The sequence below is a fragment of the Branchiostoma belcheri genome, unplaced genomic scaffold (genome assembly GCF_001625305.1).
Source record: "Branchiostoma belcheri isolate BF01 breed outbred unplaced genomic scaffold, Haploidv18h27 scaffold80, whole genome shotgun sequence".
Lineage (NCBI taxonomy): Eukaryota > Metazoa > Chordata > Leptocardii > Amphioxiformes > Branchiostomatidae > Branchiostoma > Branchiostoma belcheri.
In genome coordinates, this window is record NW_017804465.1 from 1251649 (window position 1) to 1265428 (window position 13780).

General features: G+C 45.8%; 1 protein-coding gene across 1 annotated transcript in view; it reads left to right on the top strand.

The window, feature by feature from the left end:
* The first annotated feature begins 222 nt into the window (after positions 1 to 222).
* The window catches only part of LOC109486460, a 17116-nt gene continuing 3558 nt past the window's right edge, over positions 223 to 13780 (top strand). The window contains exons 1-19 of the mRNA XM_019790289.1: positions 223 to 480; positions 1469 to 1659; positions 2412 to 2643; positions 3304 to 3503; positions 3952 to 4104; positions 4545 to 4683; positions 5030 to 5182; positions 5946 to 6125; positions 7236 to 7360; positions 7891 to 7993; positions 8705 to 8807; positions 9125 to 9176; positions 9905 to 9992; positions 11136 to 11234; positions 11534 to 11721; positions 12110 to 12220; positions 12288 to 12522; positions 12948 to 13064; positions 13348 to 13538. Of these exons, the coding sequence (XP_019645848.1) occupies positions 246 to 480; positions 1469 to 1659; positions 2412 to 2643; positions 3304 to 3503; positions 3952 to 4104; positions 4545 to 4683; positions 5030 to 5182; positions 5946 to 6125; positions 7236 to 7360; positions 7891 to 7993; positions 8705 to 8807; positions 9125 to 9176; positions 9905 to 9992; positions 11136 to 11234; positions 11534 to 11721; positions 12110 to 12220; positions 12288 to 12522; positions 12948 to 13064; positions 13348 to 13538 (2895 nt within the window). The 5' untranslated portion in view covers positions 223 to 245. The remainder of the gene's footprint in view (positions 481 to 1468; positions 1660 to 2411; positions 2644 to 3303; positions 3504 to 3951; positions 4105 to 4544; positions 4684 to 5029; positions 5183 to 5945; positions 6126 to 7235; positions 7361 to 7890; positions 7994 to 8704; positions 8808 to 9124; positions 9177 to 9904; positions 9993 to 11135; positions 11235 to 11533; positions 11722 to 12109; positions 12221 to 12287; positions 12523 to 12947; positions 13065 to 13347; positions 13539 to 13780) is intronic.

Consider the following 13780-nt stretch of genomic DNA (forward strand, 5'->3'; position numbering starts at 1 on the left):
TCCGTAGGCAGCCTCCCCAAAAATCAACGCAATTCGTAAAAGAACATTAGCCGCAAAGCGTAAAGTCGCCGTCAGCTCTGAGACTTAAACGTAATCGGCGGCAATTTTTTTTTGCGTACGGTAATTCGTAATCACCCCCCCCCCCACTGCAGGCCCTCGTATTTACATGTAGATGCCGACAACAAATACCCCCCCCCCCCCCCAAAAAAAAAAGAGCAAGAAAAACCGGTTCTTTTGCTACCCTGATGCGTTACAGCCAGATAATTACTAGGCTAACTACCTTTACCCAGATGAGACACCACAGAAAGCGAGCGCTCCGTCCCTTCAGGATTTCGTCGCTTTTCTCAGGTGGGAAAAAAGAAGGAGTAAAAGACTCCTGCGCGGAGTCAGACGTGCAGAAGAGATACCGGAAGAACAGGTCCAAGATGCGGTTCTGGGTCTGCAGTCTGCTGCTGGCGTTCTCATGGCTTGTAGCTAAAGGTGGGTTTAGAACACTGCGGAGTTACCTTCATACCTTGATACCAACTTTGGGATGAGAAGGCTTGCCTGTAGTAATCCCGGTCTCAAACTTTACTCAAGTGTTGTACTTCATACTCTCCCAATGTTTGTCTAACCGGTACCGTGTCTTAAACTCGTTGACTGTTTTTGAGTCGACTACGGACTGTAGTAGAGCATTCCAGTCACTAACAACTCTGACGCTAAACGTCTGCCTTTAGCTGTCTGAGTTGTCTTCAGACCTCATCATCTCATGTACGTAGTCTAAATCTCCACAACAACACAGCGGGTTGAAAAGTTGTAGGATTCAGCCAAAAAGAGGGAGAAAAACAGGCCAGGGGAGGTGATGACTTCTTAGGGGAAACGATACTCTTATCACGGTTTCACCTGGTCAATTACTGACCATATGTTTGCCAAATTTTACATTATCCATAACGCCTATCAAAGGAGTCAGGTGGAGGCTATCGTGTTCATGACAGACAAAATAAAGTTACAATAAACAATTGTTGATCAACAAGGTTTTCGATCACTCTTATCTGAAAACCACCTGTTTGAATGTGGGGAATGTGGCTAAGGTGTGTTCGAACTACTGACCTACTGACTGACCCTGTTTCGGTATACAGGACATAATAGTACTATACAATAGTAAGAAAATAGAAGACGACAGATTATAAAGTGACATAGGTGTGTTCTTGATGTTGTGCACGTATCACTATGTATTTGTTTTCATATTACGACGATCAGAAAAATCCCCCTGTTCTCCTAGACTAGTAGTCTTCGACTTATGACATTTTAGTACAGACGCGCAAATTTACCGACGCGATTAATTGGATTCAAGCAAAGCAAAACTTCCGTTGTAAAATGAACACCATTCGACCACAACCAATAATTTGCATAAGCCTACGCAGTGACAGAAGAAGAATACTCATACAAGGAAAACAATATTGTATTTGTGTCCTGTTTTTCTCCCCAGGTAGCACCACCACCAACTATGACAGCTCCACGGACAGCTTACGTCATCTGCTGACCAACCACTTCTCGTCCGACCGCCATCACGTGACCAGTCCTGGCGGGAAGGAGGACGCCGTGACCTTCATCACGGAGACCTTCAGGAAATATGACCTTCAGGTCTTCTCACAGATGTTCGACACGGACAGCAAGGACGTAAGTTTTGTCATGTTTACCGAATTTAAGGAAACATTTGGTTTTTGCTCTGTTTCCTCTTCTTCCTCTTCTCCAAGCCAATAACGTCAATGTCCTGAACCAAACGTCAGTCACCATGTTAACTGGTGTTGGGTTACATCATGTTACAATTTTATAGCAGGAGGGATTTAGACTCCTGTCTGAAAACACATCGGAATGTGTTTGAGTAAGAATTAACAAAGCAGACCAGGGGCCCTAAAAACAACGATTGCTATCTCCAGGTGCTAGTTCCTCGGATCAAAGACTAGCCTGGATACCAGACTGTTTCCAGGGCAAGTATACAGGCTAGCTCCTCGGCTCCAGGGCTAGCCTGGGTGCCAGACTGTTGTCAGGGCCAGTCTACAGGCTAGCTCCTCATCTCAAAGACTAGCCTGGATACCAGACTGTTTCCAGGGCCAGTATACAGGCTAGCTCCTCGGCTCCAGGACTAGCCTTGGTGCTAGAGGGTTTCCAGTAAATTCCAGGGCCAGTATATAGACTAAGACCATCTATTGCTTCTCACAGGTACAAGGAAGGGGGCTAGTCCTCTCGTAGTGCTGTGTGTTTAACTCCCATACTCTTTCCCAAATGCTAAGCAGAGAAAGCAGTATGTACCAGTCTTTAGTATGACTCGGTCGCGGATCAAACTCACGACCTACCGTCAATGCAAGGCGAGCACTCTACCCACTTGGCCTCTGCACCGGTTTTAAGACCATTGATCGCTATATTTTCAGGTACAAGGGCGTAACATCATCGGGACATGGCCGGGCCTGAATACCGGAACACCAGATGACCGTCCTGTGATGATAGCAGCTCACTACGACACGGCCCGCGGCTCCCCGGGCGTGTGCGCGGACGGGTCCGGCATGACGGCACTAATGGAGGCGGTACGAGTCATCACTGCCCGATCGTGCATGCAGGAGAACTCTGTCGTCTTCGCGGCGTTCGACTTCGAGGTGAAGGAAAGTGAGTAAAAATTGATACAGTCAAAACTGCCTAAGAACACCACTCGGGGTACCGATAAAATCTATACACAGTATTATATACACTATAGACTGGATTCTCTTAATGCTTGTGTCAATGACAAAAAACTGTCCGGGTCATCACGGCACGATCGTGCATGCAGGAGAACTCTGTCGTCTTCGCAGCATTAGACTTCGAGGTGAAGTAAAGTGAGTAAAGTTGAATGATTCCCTAGTCTTTGATCCACCGAGAAATTTGATATTGCATTGTAAATTAGCGGTAATTCAGTTTTTTAAGCCTGCCAATGCTAATAAAGTGTGCTTTGTCTAAATTTATGCAGTCAAAGTGCCCAAGACGATCACTCTGGTCTATGTGGTCACTATAGACAGTATTCTCAATGCCTGTGTCAATGATACAAATTACCTAAGGGACCACAACAGAGTAGTCACATTGACCAGGTAGATAGCTTAGAACCATGAAGTCCCGGGTTCGATCCCCAGGCATGCCCGATGTTGTACCCTCGGGAAGGCACAACTTGCCTCACTGTACAGTGGAGTGAAGCTCACAGGTGATGAAGACACACACGGCGAGTTGCCAACATGCCATTAGATCTGCATATTTGTCACTAAAAAAAAACGTAAAATTGAGTTTTTTTAATTGCAGGTGCCACTCTGGACCACGCCGCCTGTCATAACGCCGGCTGCGGAAGCGCCAAGTACCTGAAGGAGCTTCTGATTCCTTACATCAAGAGTCTCGGCATCTCCTCCAACGACTTCCAGGGAGCCTTCGTGCTGGACTCCGTCATGAACTTCAACAGCACCGAGGACAGTCAGCGTCTTCCGGAGGAGGAGCGCTTCAAGGAGGTGCGTTAATGTTCTTCATGAGTAAAAGGAAAGAAAACCTAGTTGCAACAAACGGTCATATACCATTAACTTTACAACGTTAAACGTTAGTGCGCAGAAGAATGTTAGACACAAGGGTAAACAATAGTCATAGACTATCCAAACTATACTACATGTACTAGATAACTTGAGAAGGTTAATTATTGACTTATTGAGTGACATCCATCACCCATCTTCTGCATCACCAAAATGGCCTTAGCATAACTTACTAGTCAGCGCTTACATATGAGTAACTGGAAAAACGATTAAACATGACGAAGACTCGAAAATGTGGGAGATGGGAGTCTTAGGCTTTTAAAAGAAGTTTTGATGTTGGTATACCGCCTTAGAAGGAAGTAGGTGACCAAAAATGGTGCTGTTACTTTGATCATAAAAAAGCGACCAAAATACACAAATATTCGATCTCCAGGCCCCGGGGTTGCAGGAGGCCTACACGCGGATCCAGGCTGACGGCAGCAGGGGTGACTTCATCGCGCTGGTCGGGCGGAACTTCGACTCGCCGCTGTACCAGAAGTTCATCTCGGCATGGGAGGCCCTGCCGGACAACAGGTTCAAGAACCAGGTAACAACAAGGCGTCTTGTATGCAGTTATCCCCCTGTGCATGTATATGCAAAGAAAAGTGGGGAAAATTAACTGGCGTCTACCCTCATTGTGGAACCAGTCTGTGTTGTGCTAAGGAGGGCGACAGGCGGTCCCCAAATCGCCGGTCCTGTATAGAAATAGGCTGTGAATAAAGAAAACGTACATCTCGGCCTGGGAGGCCCTGCCGGACAGCAAGTTTAAGAACCAGGTAACAGCATACAAGATACATTCAGATTTACTGATATCTGATGTCATTCACGAAAATTTTCACAGCAAAAGAGAAAAGGGTATCGAAGCCCCGAACTTCCGACGGCATACTTTCTTTGATTTATTTTTAAACCTACACTTAAACGAAGAGACCGTCGCAGCATTTCAATAATCTTTTTCTCTTCTTTTCCTTCCTCTTTATTTTTTTAAAGCTGTTGCACATGCCTGAGAAAGATCTCCCGGCCGAACTGGACCCGTACTGGGACGTCTACAACAAACTGACGCACGGAGATCACTACAGCTTCTGGGTAGCCGACTCCGACCTCCGGGCCATACACATTACTGATTCTGGTTGGTATAGATTCATTTGTCTTTCCGTATTGAATAGTAGAGACGTTATACTAACTACAGACGATAGTAGATTCCCAAGATAACATTATTACTACATGTACTTTCTAAAGATGCGCATAAAAAAATATAATTTAGAGCAAAATCAAATCGGATTTGATCAAGACACAGTAGTCGATACGCGTGGACGATCCAGAGCCGTGCCTATCTAGGCCTATGCCTGAATGGGTTTGGTTTAGGATCAGGCACGGTTCTGGATAGTCTCCGCGTATCGTAAAAAAAAAACCGTAGATTTTCTTTCTTCAGGCACGTAACTCAATATTTTTCCCCTTTTTTTTTTTTACCCCAGCCCAGGAGCGCGGCTACATGCAGGAGTGTTTCCACAAACCCTGTGACGACACGGATCACGTGACCGCCGACAACCTGGCGTTCCTGAAGAAGGTGACAGACGCCACCATCGCCACTGTCATGCAGATGGCGACATATCCGGACACGTGCCTCGGTATGTTTAAAGTTCAAACTTTAGATCCAACACAAAGAAGTTCTTTGACCTAGAGCTTTCGACCAGTCACTCTGGTCTTCCTCAGTAGACTGACCCAGTGAGGATTGTCACGTGGCTTCTTTGAAGTGTGACGTCAACACGAACTGAGTCAAAGGCAGACGATGGTAGACTGGTAGACGATGTCGGCCCCCGTCGCGGTTGAGTGAGGGGTGATGGGCCCTGATGTAAATAGCCCCTTTCACCCCTCTCAGGAAGTAGTCTTGTTCGGTGTCCAATGTCTACTGGAACAGAATGTCCTGGTAACTCGATGCAAATGTGTTGTGATACTTGTGAGATGGCTGAACTCTAGCCTCTACCAGGCTTGAGGAGGCGGCTGGAAAGAGTAGAAATAGAGAGATAAGCATGCCAGGGGAGTTTGGCCGTTGAGAGAACAGTTCGCCGCCCCACAACTGTTCTCTCAACGGCCAAACTCCCTTGGCATGCTTATCTCTCTATTTTGGCCGATTTCTACTCTTTCCAGCCGCCTCCTCAAGCCTGGTAGAGGCTAGGCTGAACTCGGCCGTGAGTGCACTTGGAACCTTGCCTTCTCACACCTTTTCGTTGTCCGTACACCGATTCCCCAGACCTCCTGAAGAGTGGGATAGCGCTGACAGGGAAGTCCTGGCGCCTGACTGCTGCAGGAAAGGAGGAGGAAACCTCAAAATAAATAATAATAAATAAACAAATAAGTAAATAACAATGAAGTTTGTTTCTTGTTTTCCAGACCCGTTCAACGATTCCCCAGACCTCCTGAAGAGCGGGATAGCGCTGACAGGAAAGTCCTGGCGGCTGAAAGGAAAGGAGGAGGAGACCTTCTCCCTCAGTATCGACATCGACACGGTCAAACCGAACGGTGCTGTGGAGGCTGTCATGGTGAACTCAGAACTACAAGTGCCTCTCGATGGTAAGCTAAAAGTGACCGAAATAGATAATGATGTTTCTGTATTGATACGCAACTTATGTCTCTCGATGGTAAGCTAGAACATGTTTCTGTAAGACTGTAGACTAGTAGTTTCCTAGGTACTCCCATAGTCTCGCGCCCTAAATTTCGTTACGGTAGCAGTTTAGCAGTAGAGGCTGTCATGACGAGCTCAGAACTACGGGTGCCTCTCGATGGTAAGAACATGTTTCTGTAAGGCTGTAGCGACGCCTAGGGTAAGCTAGAACCGATCCAGATACATGAGTATGAAACTGACTTTGGAGAGGGAAAGGAGGAGGAAACTTTCTCCCTCAGCATCGACATCGACACGGTCAAACCGAACGGTGCTGTGGAGGCCGTCATGGTGAACTCAGAACTACAGGTACCTCTGGATGGTAAGAACGTGTTTCTGTAAGACTGTATAGTTGCCTAGGAACTATCCTATTTGTATAAGGGAGATCACAAGGGGCTCCCCTACTCGCTCCCTGAATTTCGGATCGGTGAGGATAAGGAGTCCCATAGAAATTTGGCAGTAGAGGGAGTCATGGTGAACTCTGAACTACAGGTGCCTCTGGACGGTAAGCTACAACCGACCGAAATACATGTTTCTGTAATATTGTCGAAGGTTTAGGCATCAGCTTGTTTTTGATGCGTGTTTAGGCGTTTTTTGTATTGGCATCTTTTTTACGCCAAATGTGGCAAATGGTAACTTCTTGTCTTGCAGCCGCCAAAAATCGTCTTGCCATCTTGGAGATTATTTCTGTAAGATTAGATATAGAAACATATGTTTCCTGAGAGGTCTGATAGAAACAGATATACCGTTCATCACTAAATCTGAAATTTAAAACTCTTGACAGGATACTCAAAAAGCATTACAAAATAGAAAACCCAACAAAGAAAACGCATTAATTGGTAAACTTTGGAAAACTTCCGAAACCATGCCTAACTTTTGCTAATGTCTTAACCTAACTAACTTTAACAATCTTTCATCTGACAATCTTCTGACTACGTTGGCTAACACGATAAAGAGTAGTCCGCAAGTTTGTTCCTAGATCCTACAGCAAATGCTGATTTATGCCTTTATTTCCCCTGTAGTTGTGGGCAGGTACAACGCTGACAACAAGAGACTCGTCCTCCGATTGGCCGAGCCAAGCCACGTGACCAAAGGTGCCAAGCCGATCGACCCGACGTTGCTGCAGAGGTGGACTGTGAACGGGGAGGTAGGGACCAGTAAAAAATCTTAAGATATTGATCGCTAACTTGATAACCTCCACACATCAAAGAACCCAACACACTTGTCGTAGGGGTGACCCATTGTGCTTGGTTATAAACACGAGCTGTAGGGCATTCGCATCACGCTTCCCCTCAGTTTAGGGCGACAAAAAATTAAGAGAAGATGAGAGCCAGACAAACTATCAAAAGATTACGTATTGCACAAATGCTGTAGAAGTACCATGGGCTTTGACTTTGACTTAATTCAGATCCACATGAACATATAGAATGCATTAGAGAACATTGGAAATTATTTCCTCGATTGTTGAGATTTCTAACCTAAACGTGGTTCTCTTGCCGCTGATATCTCAGGTAACCGGTTTCCCCGGAGGTCTGGTGTATTTCGGCTCTCTGAGCGGGATGCAGGACAGCACTGATGACGCCATGGAAGAACATGGACATCTAACGCATAATAAATATTATTGGACATAAGCTCAAACTCCATAAAAGCCTTGTCTTGATCATTTTGATATCCCAGGTAACCGGATTCCCCGGGGGTCTGGTGTACTTCGGCTCTCTGAGCGGGATGCAGGACAGTACTGATGACGTCATGGAGGAGTTCAACATCGCCTACTCAGAAGGCAAGGGGAAACATTTTATCTTAATATCCTTTACATCAAATACACAGTAAACCGGTTCTTAGATTTGGACGTAGAATATGTTTGTGCTTTAACCTGTCCTTAAGAAAAATATTTCGTTAACTACTTGATAATTCGCTTTAACATTTTATCTTATCCGTCTTGAGATACATGTTAAGAAGCTGGTCCTTAGATTCTTATGTAGAATACTTTAACTTTGTATTTTAACCTACCATTACATGAACAGATATCGTATATTGCAATTGTTTACGATTGAATACATCGCTCTAACCCTATTATTGGTACGGACGTATGGTACGGATTTTGCTCCGCATCGCTAGAAAAACTCTGGCGTAGCTGAGCAAAATCCGGATGGTACACAGGCTAAACTTCAGTCAGATGAGTTTCATTTTCGTTACCGATGTAGAAAGTTTATACGTAGACGTCTCCAACTCCCATACGAATTATCAAATCACTTTTACACCCTTGATTCGATTGTCCATCAATCTTGGTCTATTGACACGTAACGCCCAATTGAACGTTTGAATGAATATCATAACCATTACCTCCCGTTTTCCCCACATGTACAGACCCTACAGTCGGCCTCCGCCAGTCGAACACTGTCCTGTTCATAATTATAGCTATGTCTATTGCCATGTAACGCCCAAATGCTCGTTTTAACTGGATTCTCACTCTCCCGTTATCCCCATACAGACCCTACAGTCGGTCTCCGCCAGTCGAACACTGCCCTGGCTGTCCTGTTCGCTCTGACACTGGTGCTGCTGATAGCGACTGTAGCTTATCTCTGCTACGTCAAGTAAGGAACTACAGTACTTGTCCAACTAACTCCGTCCCAAAGGGTCGATGAATGATGATGATGCTTGTTTGATTAGTTTACATTAGTTAGATTCCATTACAGCATAGTTCTTTCTCTAGTGACAATTTCTCAGCTTTTTGGACACTTTTGAAACACTATATGTCAAAAGACAAAATATTAACCCAACATACAAACTATTTATTTGTGTGACCTGTACTTCACTCATTGGGTATGTGCTATGTACAATAACTGTACAATACTTCATCCATCCATTTTGCAATTTGTTAAATCATGATCTTTTCCCCTCCTGTACTCAGGCGCACCTACCAGCCCTTCACCCAGATGACCGAGAAGACTTCAATCAACGTTGTGACTTAGACACATCTCTGCACACAATGGAAAATGAAAACAGCAATTTTCACTAATTGATGAATACAGATAAAATCACGGGAACCAACTATCCACTGCAACTATGATTATAAACTGTGTTAGGACTTGACGAGTTAGTTTGGGGGAGTTTTATATCTGTATCGTTCACACAACTATGTACATCACTGTTTTGTTCTCGACAATAAACTGTTTACCTGTACACCTGAAATAGTTTTTGGTGTCTTTAATCTACTCGCAAAGAAGCAACTATTGACCTACCGACCTTTTGGATTCCTGAGCTCCAGACACGGGCCTGTTGATGCAGAAAAATTAATCGTTACTTTATGAGTCCTCGTTCGGCTGTTTAGGTATCCCCCCTCCACCAATACGCCTCAGAAAACGAGTACGGAATCTTTATTACTTCAATTAAACTAACTTACACTAGTCTGACACACATGTCCTCAGTTCGTGTTGTACGGAAACGTCGCCTCAAAAATATAAGCGCTATATTCAGGCAAACGCCTTCTTCTACATGAACACCCATGTCCCCTATATATAGGCTGACCCGTTATGACCTTGCCAGCGAGCTAAATCCAAAAAGACCGGATTTTCAACTCTCGATCACCAGCTCAGCAGAGACTAGGCGCCAGCCTGTGCAGGGCTCACCACGGATTTTTAGGTTACCGTAGTGAAAAACGTTTTGTTCTGAGCGTGTTGAGTGTTAGTAGCCCGTACTGAAGCTGGTGTACCGCCGCTATCTGAACATGGCTCTGCACGACTGGCTGGCGGTTGGGTTTCTGCTGATGGTCATGGGTGGTAAGTTTGTGTTTAGCTCAAGAATGTGTGTAGAACTAGTCACTACGAAAATCGTCGCTGCGTCAAGCTAATCATAGCTAGCTATTCCAAGCTAAGTACTATGCAGGTATTTTGACGAAAACCGTACATAGTAAGCGAAAACAAGAAACGAAATTGCAGGGTAGACATAGTTGCAGTGCCTCGCGAGCCACTGCCAAAATTGACAACCCTACATACTACTGCAAAAATTGGTATCTCAAAGCAAGACTTCATCTTCACTGTACATTTCAATTTGTTAATGCAGTGAGGGTCGGTTGTTAAAGGTATCTAGTGAAAACTCATAGTTCTGTTATAATATTCTGTAACATGAAAAGGGGCGTAACTTTTTACAGACAAGCAATTACCTTGAGGTATAATACCGCAAGGCCCCCTTAACACCATGAAACACCTTAATACCTTAATTGGCGCACTGACCTTTGAAAGTCCACCGACCTATAACTACAGGCGCTGGGACGGTGCAAGGCCAGGCAAGGGACACTGTGGTCTCGTTTGTAATAATTTGCCACAGTTTGGGCACTATAGCACTATAGTTTGGGCACTATTAGCATCGGCCTTCCAATCCATCGAATGTGGTTGTAGTTGCTTGATCTGGCACCTGGATTTTCCACCCCATTGCCTAAAAAGGGAGGGATGTGACCTTTCATAAGTGTAGTCAGCTATACGCAAAGCCCCTGTCACACATTCAGAACCCTCCCACCATTTTTCTCCCGACCACTTGCTAACCAAGGTCGGCCCTGGGTATGGAGCAGCCTGAAATCCATGATATTACAGATTACTTTTCCGGCCTTATTTTAAAAACTTATAGTCGGCACAGAATACTTTAACAGAATGGTAGGCAAAACTCGTCTACTGAGACCCCACCACATATGACCATTCTCAAGAATCCCGGCCACGGTCTTGAGAACGTTGGGGGCCATGGTCTGCTATGTGTGGTAGAGGCTGAACAGTCTGTAACAAACCATGAAAAAACCAAGATCACAATATATGCAATGCACAAGATGAAATATGTGTAAAATATACAACTAGTATGCAGGGAAGTGTGAATGATTTCAGAGCCGTAGTGTGCTTCTTGTCGACCATAAAGTCGCTGACCGCCCCTCCCAGGTACCGTCTCTAGCGACAGGAGTTCCACGGAGAACCTGCGGAAGATCCTTGTAGACCATTTCTCGTCCAACCGGTTCCACCACAAAGTCTATGTTAGAGGTCTATGGCCACAAGCTCTCAGGGAGGAGGCCCAATCAGCCTAGCCTCCATAGCATGTCAAAAACTGGGGGTTTTGGGGGTCTTCATGGTCTTTGGGAGCTTTTGTGTGCTATTTTCTGATTGCATATAGCCGGCCTGGTTGGTTGAATTACCCCCGTTTTTCAATCAGAAAACAGCCGAAGACCACCAAACCCCCGGTTCTATAAGCCTGCTGCGGAGGCTACAATATCAGCCCCTGAGAGTCACAGGCTTCTACATAGGAACGTGATTGATTGTAGTGCCTCTTTCCGTCCACCCAGGTACCGCTGTTGGTGAAAGCAGTACCACGGAAAACCTGCGGAAGATTCTGGTGGACCATTTCTCGTCCAACCGGAACCACCGCACCAGCGGCATCGGGAAGCAGTCGGCGCTACAGTTCACGTACGACACCTTCGTACAGCACAACCTGCAGGTCTTCACACAGGAGTTCGAGACGGATAACCCACAGGTAAACTGCATATAGCATACTAGATATACAGGATGACTAGTTTCCTCCGGGTATTGTTTTGGGTGGCTCTACTTTGTGCTAGGTTCGTATGTTTGGATTCCAAAGCACTATTTGTAGGTCTTCACTCAGGAGTTCGAGACGGATAACCCCAAGGTAAAGTACTGCATTTAGATAACAGAGGAAGATTACGGTGGAGAAATTAATGGATCCTTCCGGGACGGAAATATTGTTTTGGGTGGTTTAGGTCTGTATGTTTGGGTTTCAAAGTTGATTGACAGCATAACCTACAGGTTTTCTACCAGAGGAATGTATACTGCATCTACAAACTCGTATGTAATCTTACTTACTCCATAGTTTTGATTATGTATATACACCGTTTCTCCAACAGGTGAAGGGCCGGAACCTTATCGGAGTGTGGCCTGGCTCCCGGACCGCCACGAACCTAGACCGGCCGATTCTGATCGCGGCTCACTACGACACTTACACGGACACCCCGGGCGTGTGTGTAGACTTCCTTCACCAACCTGCTAATTTTTTACTGATCCAACCATCCCTTTCTATTATAGGTCAAGGGCAGGAACCTCATCGGAGTGTGGCCTGGCTCGAGGACCGCCACTAACCTGGACCGGCCGATCCTGATCGCCGCTCACTACGACACGTACCCGGACACGCCAGGCGTGTGCGCAGACGGCTCGGGCATGGCTGCGCTACTGGAGGCGATCCGGGTCATCACGGCCCGGCCCTGCATACAGTACAACTCTATCATATTCGCAGCATTCGACTTTGAGGAGAAGGATACGAGTAAGTCATGAAGTCCATCTTTTATTCTTCAAGCAGATCTTTCGGTGAGGCAGTTAGCCTGGCTACCAGACCTGTTATAGCTCTCGAGTCCTACATCCTACGTCGTAAATAGAGGGTATAGGACTCGGGAGCTATAATAGGTCTGGTTTAAGCAGGCTACCAGTCAGTATCAAATTGGCGAGGTAGTATCCATTACCACCGAAGGCAAATGGATACTGTCTAGCTCATGGATACTGCCTGGCCAATGTGATATTGTCTTGCGGCAACTGAAATATTTTCTTTAAGATTACACTTCTTGAAGAGTATACTGCCATAGACTGGAATCCAGCCTTGTGAGCTTTACATGTAGTCTGCTCACCAAGCGAGGTAGCGGATGTTGGACAGCGGACTAACTAACGCTAACAAGGCTGGGCTGTAGTCTATAGCTGACAGGTCGGGCATGGCGGCACTACTGGAGGCAATCCGGGTCATCACGGCCCGGCCCTGTATACAGTACAACTCTATCATCTTTTCAGCGTTCGACTTTGAGGAGAAAGACACGAGTGAGTATATACAGTGTATAAAGTGTACTTGCAACATCATGCGAAATCCATGCCCAAGAAAACAGTTACTAAAGCAACTGGATAGAGTTTGAAAACTGTCAGATGTTTCAAGTCCTACTTGTCAGTGACTCATATCTATTCAGTTGCTTGTTTATCTGTCGGGTCTGTACCAATTCAGGCATGGAACTAGATAGGCACGGTTCTGGATACAACACAGCCTTAGATTTTGCCAGCATTACTTTCTACTGGTCATAATGCTGATTTTGCCTTGATGATTCCCCAGCCACACCAGGCTCTGCCTGCCAGACCTTCGGCTGCGGAAGCCGCGCGTACGTGAGCGATGTTTTGGTGAAATACCTGAAGTTTGTCGGGATCAGCTCGGCACAGTTCCAGGGCGCCTTCATACTGGACTCTGTACTCAACTTCAACGACTCCGCGGACAGCCAGAAGCTCCCGCCCGGCGACTTTCGAAACGTGAGAACTTTTAATCACACTATATATATATGGTGCAGATATAAGTAACGTTTAGTTTTGGGGGATTGTTGTACGTAACGAACCGTGCTCTATCTATGCTGGAACGGACGCGTATCCAGAACCGTGCCATGGGCAAATCTACGCCCTTGGATAAGTGAAGACTCTCCAGAACCGTGTCTGCATCCTATGACATAGATAGGCAAGGTTCTGGGTACAATAGGGCGTTAGAATTATCTATCTAC